Source organism: Lepidochelys kempii, chromosome 14 (assembly GCF_965140285.1).
Source record: "Lepidochelys kempii isolate rLepKem1 chromosome 14, rLepKem1.hap1, whole genome shotgun sequence".
Lineage (NCBI taxonomy): Eukaryota > Metazoa > Chordata > Testudines > Cheloniidae > Lepidochelys > Lepidochelys kempii.
Window position 1 is genome coordinate 6,781,177 of NC_136393.1, and position 18,472 is coordinate 6,799,648.

The following is an 18,472-nucleotide window of genomic DNA, read 5'->3' on the forward strand; positions in this document are numbered from 1 at the left end:
CACTCAGGATAGTGTAAGGTGAAACTCCTCATGAAGGGAGGGAAGTAATTTGCAGTCAAGCAGGCAGCGCATTTCACTAAAGAAAGCGTTTTGGGCAGGGTTTGAGCACTGGTCTAACGATGTTTCTCAACCTTCTTGAGACTAGGGCTGGCTTGCTGCCTTCCTAAACTGTGTCAGGGAGATCTCAGGGACCAGTGCCGGTCCACGGACCGATTGTTGAGAAACACTGGTCTAATTGCCCCATTGAAGTCAATGGTAAAGTGCCCGTTGACGTCACTAGCAGTTAGGCCAATGTAGGGAGCACTTGTAAAAATCTCACCCATCATTCCCATCCCTTCTAGCACGTTTGATGATTAAGGACAAAACGGCCCCGATCCTAATCCCATTGAGGTCAATGGCACAACTCCCATTGACTTCAATGGTTCAGGCTCAGTGTTAGTTGCCTGCCAATGTGTATAATGGAGGGGTAGTTTGCTACTCCCATATCTGGGACTAGGAGCAAGGACCCTTTTGTTCTGCTGACAGCTCTGCAACTGATTTGTGTGGCTTCAGTCCATTCACTGAGACCATGTTTGCTTTTAAAATGTGCATGCTCCATAAACCTCTTACTTTGCACATGCATTTTCCTAATTGGCACAGTGGTGGAAATGACGTGTGCACTAATGCACGTTTACAAATCAGGCTCTCCGTCTCTCTGTATCTCAACATATCCTCCTGTGAAATGGGTATTATGTCACCTGTCTCCCAGGGCTGGTGGAATTCATAACCAGCTGTTGTTTGAAAGCGCCCTGAGATCTCTAGCTGAAAGATGTGATCAAAGTGTCAAGGATCAGCATCATATGTTATCTCATAATGCACTGCCTTTGTTCAGACGCTGTGACAGGAGACCACACGCACACCTCACTCAGAGCCTCAGGGATTTAATTGAATAGGCTGTTTCTGTAATTGGTATTTCTTCTCTACCTGAGGCCATCTGGATGCTCAGAGATTTCAGGCCAGGCACTTCTTGCTCAACGAATTGCTGTGTTATTTGCTGTCTGTCGAAAACAACCGTCTCTTACTTTGGAATAATTGGCACCAGCCAAGGGAAATTTGGGGGTTATTGTTGGATTTGGGGTGGTGTCAGAATTTCGATGTTTCTATATCCAATGTCCTATCTAAGAGATTCTAAGTGAGACAGGAGAGGGGGCTTGCTACTATTTTACAGCTATTTTCCCTGGTTAGGGCCAGATTCTGCCACCTTTATTCATGATAAGTCGTACCTTCCTATGCAGATAGTTCCACTGATTTCAGTGTGAACTCAGAGTGATTGTGGGTGGCAGAACTGGGCCCTCATTGACTAGAGATGGACAAAATATTCCCAGCACAATTTGAAATCCGTGACATTTGAGCAGTTTGGCCGATTCAAACCTGGTCCCATTTTCATGACGTCTTCATGCCACTGTAGAGCCTTTCCCAGCTAAGTGGTTTATATAGAGTGTCTTAATCCTGCACAGTCTTACCATCAAGTTTCTGCTTGTATGAAATCCCATAACAAAGGAACGTCTGGGTGGTGTGCAAATGGGTTGGGAGGATGAATCTGCAGGAAATGCCATGGGAAAAGTCTGCTCAGTGCATCCTGCTGCTGAACTGCAGTGGGACGATAGTCACATGCAGACATAAACATTTGCAGCATCGAGGACTGAGTCTGGGGCCCAGTCTGGCTCCTGAAGAAGCTCTGGGGAGTTCTGATATTGATATTAATTGTGGCAGGGCCGGGCTTTTGGGCTGGGTTCTGCTGAGATGTCTGGAATGTGAGTCTGCATGTTCTGTACCCTGGTTAAGCAGGTTGTTTGCTCCAAATGGAGGACACTAACAACGCCCCTCCCTCCAAGCAGGTTCCTTGGGCTTTTGGTGACAAGGACCCATTTTCTGGTCAGTTTTGCCTCTCTCTGTCCCCCAGTAACTCCCTGCATCTCTCTCTGCTTAGTTCCAGTTTCCCATTCGCACGCCGTCACCTCCGCTCCAGCCCCAGCCCCGTCATCCTGAGGCAGCAGGAAGAAGAGGCCAAGGCTAAAGAAGCAGCAACAAACGTGGACATTACCCAGGTTATGAGCAGGCTGGATCGTAGGAGCCAGCTCAAGCAGGAGCCTCTTAAGTAGGCTCCAGATCCTTGTCTAGGGCACAAAGCAGGGGAAAGACAAGACAAGGGGCTGCTGGCAAGGCTGGTGCTGAGATTCCTGCCCCCCACCTGCAGGTGTCAGTGGTGCTTTACCTTTCCAGCCCCCGTTCTCCCTGCAGCCTGGTTCCTGCAGGTTGCCATGGCATCTGAAGCAGCAGATGTCACGTCACAGCACGGAAATGCTGCTAGAGTCCGAAAGCCGGCTGTGTCCGAATCTCATTGTGGGTCCCGTGCAATGGGCTCTTTTTACAAGTCAGGGAAGGGATGTTTTGTAACTGCCCCAAACCCTGCCCAGGAGGATCCAAAACTCCATCTGGGTCTCTCTGCCTCTTAAATCCCTGCCCGCGACCCAGAGAACTCGGACAGTGATTCAGTTATGATGCACAAGGCAGCATAGAACGCAGCTCCTTCGCCTGTCCCCGTCCTCTGCGTCAGGTGGCGCAGAGCCACCCCACCCCAGCGGGAGCACAAGAAGGTCCATCACCTCTTGGCACTCTCAGTCATGTGGTGGGAGCGTGCCCACTGCTAGTACCCCAAGCACCGCTCTAGGCAGCTGGCCAGCTCTGCCAGGGCTCCACTTCGGGTGTCTCGCACCAATGTGGCAATAGGAGGGAGCACATGGAGGCTGCAGTTGTGCTCGGCAGCTGTGCAGAAGGATGGGGAGGGGGGGAATTCCTGGTGGGAGCAACAAGGTTAACATTTCCAAAGGCACCTAGGTGGTTTGGATGCCTGAGTCATTTTAAGTAATTGGGCCCCCATATTCCTTAGGCAGCTTTGAAGATCTCAGCCTAGAGGTGATTAGCTGAGACCTCCAGTCAGTGAAAGGGATTTCCCCTTGTCCCTCAGGAACTCACCCATGTAATGAGTTATGCACGGGCCTGGAGGGAAGAGCAGCCTCCTGCTAGTACAGATGGGTAGAAGAGCAATGCCTCGCTCCGGATGGGTTTCCTTTAGCAAACCCTGTCTCGCTCTTGTCTTGTCTTTGCCCTGCAATGCTCTTTCCCCTTGTTAAAAATGAACAAACCTCGGCTTCCAGTGGTCATCCCGGCTTGTAGCCCAGTATCCCAGAAGCCGCTGTGTTCAGGAGAGGTCCGAAGGGCTGATTCAGCCCCTATTGTAATAGAATACTCTCTTGTTCCTTTTTGGAGGGAATGGGGAGTGGAAATTACTTCCTGAAACCTAAACCCTCCAGTTAGGTACAAAGCACATTTCAGGGAGATACCAAACCTGCCTGGGAAGCCCCCGGGGCTGGACCAGCCAAGGTCACTAGGACACGATGGGATTTGTGAAAAACCCAGGGGTGGAATGTAAAGAAGCTTCCTCCTCCTTCAGAATTTAGGGGATGCTGGGGGATGGGCAAATGTTGAGGCTCAGAAAATGTTTTAATCCTTTTGGTCTTGCTCATCCACTGCTCTCGCTGGGATGATTTTACTGGAGGCAGCGAGAGCAGGATGTGGCTGGCAACAGGGCTAAGGTGCTGTGGAGGTGTCGAATCTCAGAAGTAGTTTCTCCTCTTTATCTGGACATGAGTTTCAGCCCGAGGGCCTTTCTGCTCTGGGGGCAGAGCCATGCCAGCTACAGCCAGTGCCTTGCAGCTGCACAGTTGTTCAGTAGCCAGTGCAGTTCAGCTCCCACAGCATTTGTCAAGGTCACAGGCTCAGCAGCCGATGCTCAGGAGCTCCACGCTGCATCCACATCAGGCTCTCGCCATGCAGTGTGGTGGTGCTTTTCAGAGAGACACCATCCGTACCATGTCAGGGTTTGGAGCTGGGGAGCCTCCAACATTCCCTGCTGTCACCTTGGGCCACTTCATGCGGTCCCTTCTCAGGGTAAACTCTTGCAAGTTGATGGGAGCGGGTGCACCTTTGTTCCACCCAGGGCTTTATGTCTCCAAAACAGCAGCCAGTCCTAATGTCCTGGGCAGTGTGGGGAGGGAGGAGGTGAAGGGAAGTCCTTCCATCTCTCACACACATTGCTTCTATTCTGGGCTGCTTCTTTCTTTTACTATTACTCTCCCGCCCACAGAGATACCCTCACCAGTGAGTTAGAAAAACGAAGGCCTCCAATGAGGCTGGAATCCCATCGGCAGTCAGGGGCTAACAGTTGTCTGAGTGGGCATAGAAAACCCTGTCCTTGGAGGCACCTCATTGACCTTCCCAGGAAAAGCCAGGCTGCAACTCTAGGCTGGGATTTTCCAATCAGCCTAGGGGAATTAGACACACAAATCCCATTATTAATGACAGGACTCCATTAGGCTCCTTTAAAAATCCTAGCTCGAGAGTCCCACTTGTGCCAGATTGGGGCTCGTAGATGCTGTCGTAACACAAGTAATAAAATAGGTTCCAGTCAGTTGGCTTAATGATGCGATTTTAGGTCTCATCTCCATTGATAGGTTTCCCCAGATTTTATCTCAGTCCCAACGCTGCCCAGCCATCAGTTTGGTACGGCAGTCAGAGGCGTGACTGCAGCCCGGATAGCTCCGACAACAGCAGCAGGGAAGCCGCAGGAGCATGGGCTAGCTGCTTGCATATTATGTACCCAGGGTCCTGGGTGGGCCTGACCAGCCCATGCTGCTGCAGCTTTACTGCGTCTATATGTGGTGCAGCCACACCTCAGAAGCAGTGTTGGCAGACCCTATGAGTGTTAAACATCTACCCAGGACTGGCAAGATCATGACCAAATACCAGCGCTCTTAGAAGGAAGCTCATTTTTGGTGCCCTATCTCACAGTGTATTCCATTTGTAGCTGGCTGTGTTCACCCCTTGCTCTTCATCTTCTCTGAGTAGGACTATTTATTGGCCATCCCCCTCAGCATGCTATGAATTGAACTTCACTCCGTATCTGCCAAGAAATAGTTTGCGTCCACTGGATTTCGTGTCCATTGGATTTCATTGTATTCCAATGGATCTCCATTGACTTTTATCCATCATGTCCATGCTTTATTTGCGTTAGCTCACCTGTCTAATAAAAGTGTATGTAGAAAATGGAAAAGACCATTGTGTTGGACCTTCATTGTGTTGTCTCTTTGCATGTGTGTATTTATTTTTTGTGCTGCTGCTTTTAACATTTTTGTTTAAAAAGTTGAGCATATTTTTATTTCGGTTGGTAGAGACTTATTTAGAACCTTATGGAAAAGCCATGCCTTGGAGAAGCCTGAAATGCGTAATCGAAGATTAGATCATTGGCAGATTCTCCCTCTGAGCTTGTGTAACCCACGGATGAGGGTGTGCACTAGGTCTCCCAAGGAGGTCACGAGACTGTTACAGCCACAGCTAGACAGCCTTGAGGCTTGTGCTTGTTAGTTCCAGAGGTCCCTGGGTCAGTCCTTGAGGAGTCAGCCAAGATGGCGTCCGTCACACACACACCTTCAAGTCAGATCTTATCCTGGTTATGCCATCCATAACCAAAGTCCCGCCCTCGCTACATGCTTTAACCATGTTGTAACAGATTCGGGGGCTAACTGGGTTGTCACTAGATACGCTCCCCAGTTGTAACTAGCAGAGCCTTATAGTCTCCCTGAACTTCCTGCTTACAACTAATCTCTCTTTAATGAATTAGGTAAGATGAGCACCCTTATAACAATCCGCCTGGTAACCATGGCCCAATCCAGCGGTTGCTGAAGCCAGTAGGAATCTTTCCAGTGACTTCAGTGGATGTTCGATCAGGCCTCAGGTGCCCTTTATCTCCCCCTTTTGGTTCATCACTGTACATGCTTCAGAGTAACTCTGTCCAAGTCGCAGAAATGCTGAGATATTCCGACTCTGGAAAGCGATGATTTCCCAAAGGCAGATTGGGATCTGGAGCCCCAGCATCTGGCCCATCCATTCTTCCTGCTAGCTCATGGAGACAGACCTTTACACCCTCACTGAACTTCCTATTGCTGCTCTTATTCTCTGAGCACCTCCACGCCTCACCGTCCCTAAGGCCCGTCCTGTGGCATGAAATGAATCCAACATTCATTCTCGTTCCGGCCTGAGCATTGTCCTTATAAGTGCAGCCACAGGCCATTCTGTGCAATCCCAGCTATGCTTACAGTTGGCCACATCAGCGTGTAAGGGAAAGAAACAAAGAAGAGATAAATTCTTCAGTGCCTCATTCCCCGGGAGATCTGCCATCTTCAAGGCCAATGGGAGGGAGTTTGGTGGATGGAAGCATCTGCATAGCTAGGATAGTGCTAGCTCTTCTTAGCGCAGCTCAAAGCAACAAGTTTAGAGTTCCCCAAAGTCTGGCTGAGCCAGAAGGAGAGAGGTCATGGAGGGGACAGCTCCTGCTTGTCAGAAAGCCCTCAAAGCATTCCACCGACCTCAGCCACAAATACAGGAGGAGAATCCCTCGCATCTCCGGGTCTCATGTGTCAGGTTTCCCCATGACAATCAGGTTTGAAAAGTGCTGCATTCGGTGGCAGGGAAGCAGTCAGGGAATTGTATCTTTTCTTTTGAGCGCCTCTGTCCTTTGTTCTTCAAGGAGGTTCAATCCCTATTCTCTCTCGCCAGCTCTTTCTTATATTACAAACCTAAAAAAAGGTAATAAAAAGAGTTGATCTGATTGTGTGGAAGCCCACCACAGGCAACAAGCCAGAACAAAACTCTGCATCTGGCTTCCCTCTGGTTCTTTGATGCAGGGGCAGACAGGCGGGGATTGTCCTATCCCCAATGCACAGTGCTTTGCGGGAGGATGCCCTGAAGATAACACCAAATTGTATCCTTTGGAGAGGGGAATCAGAGTTTGTAGTGAAGAAGAGCTGGCAGCTCTCCTGTGCAGCTAAGATTTGGCTAAGCTGACAGGACAAGCAAAGGCAACTTGTATCAACAATATTGCAACGATCTAGGGGTCTGGTCCAGGGGTAGGACAGGTGACTAGGAATCAGGAGATGTAGGCTCTGATCCTGGGCAAGTCACATCTCTATGACTCATTTTACCCAGTTCTATAAAGGGGATAATGATACCCACTTACCTTCATGAAGCCCTTTGTGATCTTGGGGTGAAAAGTGATAGAACAGAGCTGAGTTAGCTGCCCTAAAGCCCCGCAAAAGGCCATGAGAGATGGGTCTCAAGGCAAATCTCCCAGCTCAGCACTGGAGTGTTTAGACCCACATGTGAATACGTTTCTTGCTGTCTGGGCCCATCTTGTTAGAGGTGAGCTCAAGCTCCAAAGTCTGGGTCTGGATTCCTCCTACCTTCCCCCAAGTTCGGTGTGTTCTTGGTGGGATTTTGGCTCAGACCATTATTAATGGCCTGTGAAATGCAGGCTCTGATCCAGGTCCAAATTCCTCCAGGATGCATTGGGGTTGCAATGAGCTTGGGCCATTCCTGTGGAAGCAGTTTCCAGCGTTGGTTTGGTGGAGCTACCATGATGGTTTGACCCAGCTGCCACCATCTCTTTTGTTCTGCCCGTCTCCCTTCCCTTCTTTTCTCCTGGGTAATTTCCCCTCCTTTTAATTTTCTGTCTAGTCTCTCTCTTTTGTTCCCTGTATTTTTCCTTTCCTTTGCTCTGCCCTCTAGCTGCTCCCTTTCTCAGTTCCCTCACGGCCCCAGGGCTCCATGCTGCTCAGCTAGGGATGCCCCTTGGTGGCTGTAGGAGCAGACAGCAGCTTGAACGAGCAGACAGGACTCTCTTTTCTTTGAGGGGACACATCTGGGGTCAGGTAGCACTTCTCCTCTTCACCCATGGCCTAGTCAGAGGCCCTCCATGTTGGGAAATTCTAGCCTAAGTTTTCATCAGCCTCACCTACAGTATGGCCCAAAAGCTGTCAACCTGATTCACCATCTGAGTGTTTGCTCTCTGGAGCGTTGTTATTAATAATCCTCAGCATTTCTATGGCACGGTAGATGTGCCAGGGGTAATTCCGTGCCAGACAGATAAAGAGGTTCCTTTTGTTATGGATCTGACAACTGTTACTCTGAAACCATTACTATGTACATCCTGCTGGGATGCCAGGTCCTGGAGATCCAAGAACACAAGCTCTATCATCTGAGCTAAGAGAGAGCTCTTCCAGCAGCTAGCAGTAGTAGGTCCCTTAGCCTAGCTCAGGGCCAGTCACTAGAGGGCACCATCACACAGTCTCTAATATACATAGTCTGTCTACCTACCTATCGAGGTATTTACCTGCCCTACATTGCTGAAATCTATGAGCTCCAGTAAACTATATATCCCCCAAAGTGGTCGTAATCTTTCACTTGCCTACTCCAAGGGCATTATTTCCAATTGGTAGCTAGAGGGAGAGTTTTGGGGCTTGGTGTTGTGTATCCTGTGACTAGCAGGCAGCTTTTCCTGCTCTAAAATGTCTCCTTTTCTTCTCTGCAGTTGTGTCAGTTCACTGCTCCAGTCCCTCACCTGGCTGTGTACACCGGTACCTCTGTTCCTTCATCTCCATCAACCTCGCACCCCTCCTGCCACATCTCAAACAACCTGCCTTTCCAATCCCCTGGACACATCACTCTGCCAAACAGCACTGTCTGCCCCTCACCCATTAGCATAGCCCTAGACAGCACCTCCTGCTTTGAGAGCAAGTGGGAAGGCAATGGGTCCAACTCTAACCACTTTCCTTCTATCACTGAGAGCACTGAGATCTCCATGGACTCTGAATCGGGCACTTGCAACAGTCAGGTGCCGGGGAACATGGAAGCCAAGGTGCCTCCCAAATCCCGGACGACCTTGTCCTTCAGCAGGTTCTTGAAACGGGGATGTTTAAACTCACCGATGTTTGCCACTCTCTCGCCAAAGTGCCCGGCTATCACCCACGGAAAGGTCCAGCCACTGGATGACCTGGAACAACAACTGCAGCAGAAGTCCAAAAAAATGACCAAGTAAGTACACCTGTCTGTGGTATGTGAAGGAACTCAGCTCTGAGTGATTACACGCGGCCAGCCTGAATGAGAGGGACTCCCAGGCAGTGGTGTCTCTACGTCACTAGCCATGGTCTCTCCGCCTAATTATATGTTGCACTCTGGCAGCATGAAGGGGCCTCCCATGGGGAAGACACAGCCCCCTGAGAATGCCTGGATGGGCCAGGTGCAGAGAGGGACACGGACAGAGCTCACAGTGCTACGGCTCTGCTCTCAGAGAACTGCGAGAAGTAGGGTATAAGCACAGCTCTGAGATGGCTCTAACTTACACTAGGGGCATTGAACAGGTTCAGAATATGGGGCATGCAAAGGTGGCTTACCACCCCACCCACCCCCTCCGTCACCGCCCTCAATGCAGGGGCAGAGTCACTGAGATGGGTGCTCTCCGTCTCTCACCGACAAGTGGAAGAGCCCTGAGAAGTCAGAGGGTCTTGCCAAGATGCGTACAACTTCTGAAAAGCTCTTCAACTTTTCAGAATTTTCAAATTAGGAGACAGGGGAAGGGAAAGAGGGAAATACCCAGCAGGCAAAGGCTCCCTCCCACAACACCACCAGCCTTTGGGGCAGGCTCTCAGCGATGACGATCACCAGAGGCTGCAGCTGCTGAGCCGCGGGTGGCAGACCCCCAAGCTCGGCGGTGGGAGGAAGGGCAGAGATCTCTCCCAGTGTCTCCCAAGCCCCCAGCTCTTGCTTAGCATCTATAGCCAGGCCTGGCCTGCTGTGCCCAAACCAGTTTCATACCTGCTCCCAGCCAGCTAGTGCCTCTACCTTTCCACCAGTCCACTGTGTGCATGAAACCATTCATCTCCTCTGCTCTTGGGGCCAGCAGGAAGTTTGTGGATGGGGTGGGCATGGGGACGACCACCGCCACCCCCCAACCCTGTAGAGACAAGCTAGGAACCAGCCAGTAAGCCAGAGAAACAAAACACACATTAGTTAACAGAGCAGCCCCAGTTTCCCTTTCAGCCCAGGGATGGGGAGTCTGCAGGACAGCATTTCTGCCACCGCCTGCTGGTGCGGGAGGCTACAGATGAGCCTCGCCTGCAGGCCCTGCTGTCTTCCCCTGGAGCTGTCTGGATTCAGAGCTATCCCTGCAGGGAAGCAGCCCCACGGTAAGCCAATGCCCGGGGCCTCTAGCTCCACAAGGGAGGGGGCCAACTCAGCAATGTCGCTCACTTTCACTGCCCTGTGCCCTCCTGTCCCGCATTACGTGGGCTGCGGTGCCCACTGACTATGAATCCCCGTGTCAGCCTGCTGCTTGCAATGCTCCTGGGGTGCCCTGTTGACAGGGCTTCACAGAGGGGTTTTTTTGTGTGTAGGGGTGCAGGGACCAAATCTGAAATGGAGACCAGCCTCTTCGAAAAGAATTACCACTGAGGGGAGGCCTGGGGGAGTGGGGGTATTGGAGAGTAAGTCTGTGTCTGTAGCGGTGCTTTGGCTCCTGTCCCGTGGGGCTGGGCTCATCTCCTGCCCTGGGTGTTGAGACCTGGCTCGCAGAGCCACGATTCAGGTTCGGGCCAACTGCCCTCCGTCGTGACAGAGGTCCTTCTGGGGCAAATGTTAGTGAGGGGCGCTGTGTCCCCGCCTGGCAGGTCTCAAGCCCACTTGGTTTGGGGCCCTGTCAAAAGGTTCCTTTTGCCCCCTGGCGGCCCTGCCCGTGGATTCAGCAGGGAGTACGTGGGAGTTCGGTTTGGCAGGATTTGTGTCCACCATGCTCCGTGGGAACGAGCTGCCTGGGTTATTGTGATCCTGAGGCTCCCTGCACCCCAGTGCCTGAGCATGCATGACATACCCTACTGCTACTTCAGTGTCCTCATCTTTCCTCCTCCACACCTCCCTCGGACACAGCTGTATCTGGGGAGCTTCTAACCCTCTGCTCGGCCCGGGCCTGCACAAGAGATGGGGAGTTTGGCTCAGGCTCAGTGGTTAGGGCTTTAGCCTAGGATTTAGGAGATCTGGCTTCAATTCCCTGCTCCGCTACAGACTCCCTGTATGACCTTGGGCAAGTCACTTAACATCTGTCCCCCTCTGTAAAACCAGGATAATATTGCCTCCTTTCCTGTGTGAGGATAAATCCTGTTTCCCCATGGCCCAAATGGGTAGCCCATTGGGCTGTTTCTATTAGGAGAAGAAATTGATTATGAGTCAGGTATTTGGTGCAATCCTGTTTATTTACACAGCCCTGTTTCCCTGGACACAGTAGAAACAAACAGCAGCGGGCAGTTTCCTGGCTCACAGTTTCCAAGCTCTGTCTCTGGTCCCTCTCAGGGCTGCATTCATGACTGCTTTTCACACTGTCTCCTGGCTTTCGGGTTCCTGTCACCCACACACAGCTGCCAACCACTAATAGCTCCAGCCCCCGTGTTTGCAGTCTGTCTCCAGGGAAACACCTCAGCCCCCATGGTTTAGCCTTGCCATGCTTGTCTGTGCCTTGTGCGGTGGCTTCTACTGTGTCAGCTATCATTAAACAAAGGACACTTAATTTCTCCTTCATTAATCAGGGACATGGGTGCTTAGACTTCACCCAGATCTGTGACTGGTGGCAGCTATTAGAATCTTCCAACAGAGCAAAACATTAAAGAGTGTGAGATGCACAGATACAAGTAAGATAGAGCCGCAGGGACTGATGCTGAGGGCGGGAGGCTGCTGACAGACACACACTGAGCCTCCTCGGAGTCTGTATCCTTCCCGGTCATCTTACCTCATGCAGATCTCTCTGAGTTAATGTGTTTTCCTGCAAGAAGAACTGGGACTCAGGCCCCCACAGGGATTTTTTTACACTCTAATTGAAAACCACAGCTCAGGAGAGCTTATTTGGTTTTGTGCTGCCTGTCTCCAGTCACAGTCGATCTTCAAATGCTGCCTCTCTTTCCTGGTGTGAGCGCTGTGTTCCTGTGCTGAATGGCCACCTTGATAATAGGCAGAGAGGGTGGCAGCATTGCTGGAAAGATCCAGCACTGGTTGTTGCCCTCAAAACACATTAGTGGGTAATGTCAGAGAAGTCTAGCAAGCAGGCCTCCCATATCCGGCTTCTCAGACTCCACTGAATTTCCAAATGCACTCCTATGGCTTTGGTTCCAACCCCAGAAGGGGTCTTTCCCCAGGTCTGGTTCAGATGTGGCCCACGGAGGTGGAAGCACAAACAACAAGATGGGGGGAACCTCGTGAGGTGATCTCAAGAGTCCCACCATTTGGGGTTAAAATAGTACAACACCAGCTGATGACCCAAGAGGTGTTGGCCTGGAGATTCCATCACCCTCCCGCCTTAGCCCTGGTTTCTCCACCAGCCTAAAATTAATCCAGATGGGAAACCCTCCCCCCGCCCCCACTTTTGGGTCCATCTCTGCTCCTGACCAGGTAACTGAGCCTAAAATGCAAAAACAGACCCACAAATTCAAGACCTCTTAATTCACTTGGCTGTGGAACTGTGGCACTCAGCACTTTTGCTTCAGTGGGGTTGGTATGCATATTCTCCCCTCTTCAAGTCACGTGGGCTTGTGTCCATAAAGTATGCTCTGAGAAATAGAAAAACTCAAAGCCAAACTCTGTGCTGCGCGTTGTGTCAGAAAGTGCCTTGTGTGTGACACGTTTTCATTTTGCAACACAGCTTCTTCCAGATAAAAGTGGATATTCCTCTGGAGAGCAGAATCTACCCAATAGACTCTGAGGAGGAAGAGGAGGACTGCCCCCGGGCCTGTAAGGACTCTGTGAAGGAAGTTATCTGCCCTTGGGAGAACTTTACAGAACAAGGAAAAGCTGGATAACAAGCAGCTTTTAAGGCAGACAGGATGTGACCTACTTATAAATGGATGTTTTCTTTCCAGGCCCTGACTCTGCAAGGTTCACCAAGTACAGATCAATATATGAACCATACTGCTAAAGAAGTGCATTAGAGTCATGCTTCAGTGTCAAGGAGGCGCAAACCACCCTGATTATGAGTAATAGACCCAGATGCGCACATCTGTGTGTAATTCGGGAACTCTAAGTGTCTCCTGACCTATTTTCATTCGTATCTTTAGAAAGTCAGACTCATCTGTTACTGACTTCTTGATAAATGAACCTTATTTGCTGCCTTATAGCTGATAGAAATATGTCCTAGGAGATACTCTCTCACATGTAAGTAGTTTCTTGGGCCTGAGGTGTTGGTGCCCTGCACGCGAAGTGCTGTGCTGGTGAAACGTAGCTGTCTTGAAGGCCTCTCTAAGACTGGAATTCAGTCTTCAAGCATCTCCAAAGTTTGGGAGTCTTTGGAATCTGGGTTTGAGTTCAGGCCCATCTCTAATTATTAGCAGCTTTGAATTTTAAAGCAATGTAACTTGGAAGCGTCTGATGGCTGGGGGTGCGGGGGAATTCTAAGATCAGACATCCTCATGGGGCAGTAGTAAGGTAGATGGATTGGCATAACCCACTACATGACAACAAAAGTGAACCCCACAGAAAACAAAGAACAAAGGACTTCTTATCTCCCACTTACCTCCAAGACAGGCCTTGACACCCTGGATCCCACCACCCTTCTGAAAGTTTGGGAAGATCGGGATTGGCTCTGGATCCAAACTCGATAGATGGGGCCCATCTGAATATTAAATTGATATGTGGTCCCACGCCTTAACTGCATCTCTGCCAAGACTGTTAGAACATCACCTTCCTTGTATGGTGTCAGTACATCAAGAGAGTCCTCTTCTTTTCAGTTTCTACCAATCAGTCCATGTACAGTGGCAGTCCCTCAACATGACTAACCTTGGGTGTTGTTTGGTAAATAGGCCACGTGGCCTGCGACTGTAGGTGTTGGCGTTATTTTGTATTTTCTAATGGTATGTGGAGACGTGTCCATGTTGATTTGAAATGGTTCAACACGCTGATTCCTACTGCAGCATTTAAAGTCTTAACCTCTCCTGCCTGTGATAACAGGGACCTGATTTCCGTGGCTGGAAGTAAAGCTGCTGTTTAACGCATTGTACTTGTTTGAGCTCAACACAGTTCACTATATTGGCTGTTTCAGCTGAAGATCTGCTTTCGAGTCCTTCTCTTTAGTGGGGGGCCAAGCTCCAACAGGCAAGTGTGGTGTGTGAATTCCTCCTTCCCCATCCCCCAGCACAAAGCTCAGGCTGTTCAGATTCATGGTTCTGGCTCAGGCCCATCTCCACTTGCTTTTGATTAACACAGATATGAAAGCTGGGGTGCGTCAGAGGGACACCAGTAGAATCATTGAATGGAGCCCAGCTTGGCAAGGCTGTAATAGGACAACCTCTCTTCTTTAATCTTCTCTTAGGGAGCTTGTTTTTAAGGGTGGTAGGGGAAGACGGAGGGGGGAGTGTCTCTGGAGCTCTCCCAGTGCCCCCCCACCTGGCATGGTCCTGTCATAGCGACCCACACTCTTTGCTAGATGTGGCTCTCCCAGGGCTTTTTCCACCCTGCTCCTGTGTCAGGTAAGATGTGAGATACTCCCCTCCCCGTCTTGGGAGTTGCCAGGCTGCCCACAAAAAGAGACAGATTCTCCTGTCAATAACCTCAGTAAAAACCAGGAGGGACCTTGCTGAAGTTGGCACCGTGCAAAACTGGTGTAAGTGGGAGGAGAACTGGGCCCCTCATTTAAATCGTAGTCCCCCAGCACCACCCTCTCACCCTTTCCTGTGCATGGGCTAAACCGTGGCCCATCGGGGCAATTCTGTCAGATTTCGAACATGCCTGGTCTCAAACCACGCACCTGCTGCCCAGCATTATATGCAGGGAGTTTTCTAATGCAGGGGTCCCGGCCTGGGCCTCACTAGGATCCTCCCTGTCTTTACAACTGGATGAGAAGGGCTCCCACAGCTTCTCATGGGGTCACAAGACGTGTTAGGAGCTTCAGAGGGGATACACCTTTGGGTGGGAGGGTGCAGGGGTTATCTCCAGTGTTCTAGTCCAATTCTCCCCATCAGGGCACAGGTACGGCAATGACACTTTTGTTTCCAGAGTAGCAGCCGTGTTAGTATGTATCCGCAAAAAGAAAAGGAGGACTTGTGGCACCTTAGAGACTTATAGATTTATTTGAGCATAAGCTTTCGTGAGCTACAGCTCACTTGATGCATCCGATGAAGTGAGCGGTAGCTCACGAAAGCTTATGCTCAAATAAATTGGTTAGTCTCTAAGGTGCCACAAGTACTCCTTTTCTTTTGACTTTTGTTTCCGCTTATCTGAGGTCTGAACAATCTGAGCAAGCGGCACTGTCTGCACAGGGGGTTCGCCCGTTTTTTAAGAGAACTCGGGGTGACAAACAGAAACTCGCTCCAGCCAGGCCAAGACTCTCAGGCCAGTCGCTGTCCCGGCCGGTTTTGTTAAAGAGTTGCTGCCCTCTGCTGGGGACTTTGGTTCACCGCATCCAGCTTCTGAGATGATGGGGCCTTACAAGGCTCACTGTTGAATTTAAACTGATATTTGAGGAGGAGAGAGAGAGGTAGGGGGGTGTGTGTGTATGTGTGAGTGAGGGAGAGATGGGTCTGTGAGGGAGAGACTGACAGGTGTGTCTGTGTGTGTGTGTGTGTGAGAGAGAGATGAGTGTGTGTGGGGGGGGGGGGTGAGAAAGAGAGAGAGAGATGGGGCACAGCAGAGAGTACCTATGTAATATATTGGCTTCAGCCTTAAAATTTGTCCTCCAGGTCCCAGTCTGTATGGTCCTGTTCAGCTTTTCTGTGAGGCAAAGGGCTGTGGAGGCCCCACTTTGCTAGTCAGATGTAGAGGGATATTGAAAGTGCTAATGTCACACGCACCCCCCCCCCCAGCTAATTCTGATCTCTTGATCTGAGTTTACACCACGTCGATGTGGCCTGTTTGCTGTTGCACTTTAATTTTCCACCCCCATGCACCATGCTGCTGTGGCCCGCCTTCCAGCTGGGCTTTGCCACCTGGCCCCTATTTCATTGGGACAGTTCCAATTCCAATGTTTAATTTAGGTATGAAATAGAGCTGGGGGGGGGGAGAGAGGAGGGGGAAGCTTCCTGTACTGGGTATTCATGTCCCTGTATAATTATGGACCCTGACAGACAGCAGCGTATGGCAAAGATGGGGGCCGCACTTCTGGCTGAGGAGAGAGGTGAGGAGCCCATCAATGCAGCTCCTTCATCAGCCAGGGAAGGCGTGATAGAACAAGACACCTTCCTCCAACTCCAGGGCTGAGCATACTTGCTGCCAGCCCAGGGAGCAGGAGGAGGGAGTTAGAATGATACCAGGTCTCCTGCCTGGCAGTACAGCCCACAAGGCTACTGGCCTGGCCTGTTTGATACTCACTGAGTCATGTTGTGAATCCTGAGGCCAGCTTCCCCAACCTGTTTTGGGGACGAGGTGACCTAGGCAATTGGTCAGACACAGCTGGAGATGTTTCTGAACTGGCCCTGCCCTGTTAGAGTTGGAGCTGCTTTGGCAGAGAAACACCCTTGTCCAGCTCAGGGGTCCCAAAGACCAGAAGGGAATCAGACAGGAGCCCAGAGGTGCAGCATCCCTCCCTACCTTTCCTAGCACTAGCTGCGAAATAGCTTCTTTGAGAAGGAAACCTTCCAAAAAGGAATTGTTACACAGGAGCTGAGCAATAGTCCATCTACTCTGGAATCCTGGTCTTGGGCCCCAATTAAGCAAAGCACTTAATCATGTGGTCTCAGTAGGATTTAAGCACATGCTTAAAGTTAAGTGCTTTCCTGAACTGGGGCCTGCGACAACAGGCAGTGCCCAATGAGTAACGCTGTGCCAATTTTCTAGCTGAAACTGATTGTTCATGAGTTTATGCCTTGAAGCGTGATGGCTGATGACTCCCACACCATTTTATCCTGGCAAGTGTCACTGCAGATGTTCATGTTCATATACCTTTTTGAAGTACTTCCACAGCTGTTTTCCTCCCCAACATCCTACAGCAGAGAGTTCCGCAAGTTTGTGGTACATTGCATATAAATGTATTCCCTTCTGTCTGCTTTAGATGTGTTGCCTTTTAATCAGCTGCGATCATTTATGGTGACTCCCACTGTGATACTGAATCCTTCTGGCAACTCCCATTCCCACTTCTCCTCTCTTTCACCCCTTTGTGAGGAGGGGAGCTAGACCCCTGCTGGAGTCTGGAACCCTCCAAGATTTTGACCTACTTTAACTGCCTCCTACATTCAAGGCCACTATCCCTGTGACTGAAGAGTACCGGAAAGGGACAGGGCTTTGTTCAGAGCCAATCAGCAACTCCTCATGTGCCCTGCTAGGTAGTGGAAAGCCACAAACACCTACTTGGCTTTTCTAGCTATTCTTAGGTATAGACAGTTTCACCAAGGGAAGAGGGGAATTGTGCAGCAGTGTCTGGTCAGCGGCTGGGCACACGTCTCTGTTCAGAAGCCGCTCTTAGCTGTTTTGTACCACTCTGCCTGCAGTCTGAAACTCAGGTTAGCACAATCATTGTTGCAACGAATAGCCTAAGCCAACAGCAACACAGCTTACACCTGGCGTCTTGCTGACCTGTGCAAAACTTTCATCATTTACCCTTTAATTACGAGATAAAAAATATTGTGCAAAACTCATCTACAAAGAAGAACTGCAGGTTTATAACACTGAGTTATGTCCTGGTCTGACCCCACCTCTCATTCCCTTCTCCCAGAGGCTGAGCATATTGACAATCCCTTCTGTTCAAAGTGTCAAGCCACTGGCAATATGATCCAACATTTATTTTATCCTGGAAAAAATATCTTCAGTATAACATAACAAAGGCCAGACCTTGCAGTCAAAAGTCCCATTGCCTGCCTTGGGAGTTTTGATTTGGATTTGGCCCAGACTTTGAACAGAGAAAATTAGCCCCTCGCGATTAAGCTTTCCCCTTAAACGAAAATATTCCAAGACCACCAGATTTAAAAAGAGAAATGAAAACATGTTCTCTCCCTGATTCTCTTCTATTTACTGGAAGGATTCTGCTTCCACTGCTCTTAGTTCCAGACAATGGTCATCTCTGATCTCAGTGTGACAAATGTGGTGTCATTTGCCATCATTAACACTGTGTGTGTTACAAGTTACTCTGCTGTACTTGCTTTGCGCAGTGGTAATCTAGAACCCAATACTTACAATTTTAGGGCAACTTTGTGGTGTAGTGGGTTTGGGGAGTGTCCCTTTAAATAGTTGGGGAACCCTCTAATGCAGCAGTTCTCAACCAGGGGTCCTGGGCCCTTAGGGGGCCTCGAGCAGGTTTCGGGGGGCCTCCAAGCAGGGCCCACATTAGACTCGCTGGGGCCCAGGGCAGAAAGCCAAAGCCCCGTCGTGTGGGGCTGAAGCCCAGATCCCTGAACCCCTCCACCTGGGGCTGAAGCTGCAGCCTGAACAATGTTGCTTTGTGGCAACCCTTGTGGCATGGGGCCCCAGGCAACTGCCCTGCTTGCTACCCCCTAACCCCGGGCCTGGCTTTTATATGCAGAAAACCAGTTGTTGTGGCACAGGTGGGCCGTGGGGTTTTATCGCATGTTGGGGGCCCCTC

The 18,472-nt window shown here is 50.3% G+C and overlaps 1 protein-coding gene across 5 annotated transcripts in view; it reads left to right on the forward strand.

Moving 5' to 3' along the window:
* The window catches only part of RGS9 (regulator of G protein signaling 9), a 72,801-nt gene extending 58,843 nt beyond the window's left edge, over nucleotides 1-13,958 (forward strand). For 3 of the 5 annotated variants that reach the window (XM_073310533.1, XM_073310534.1, XM_073310535.2), the window contains 3 exons: nucleotides 1,970-2,087; nucleotides 8,465-8,967; nucleotides 12,614-13,958. In XM_073310533.1, the coding sequence (XP_073166634.1) occupies nucleotides 1,970-2,087; nucleotides 8,465-8,967; nucleotides 12,614-12,770 (778 nt within the window). In that variant the 3' untranslated portion in view covers nucleotides 12,771-13,958. Of the gene's footprint in view, nucleotides 1-1,969; nucleotides 2,138-8,464; nucleotides 8,968-12,613 lie in introns of those variants that run through there. The other 2 variants (XM_073310536.2, XM_073310537.2) reach the window with 2 other exon arrangements.
* Nucleotides 13,959-18,472: the final 4,514 nt, after the last annotated feature.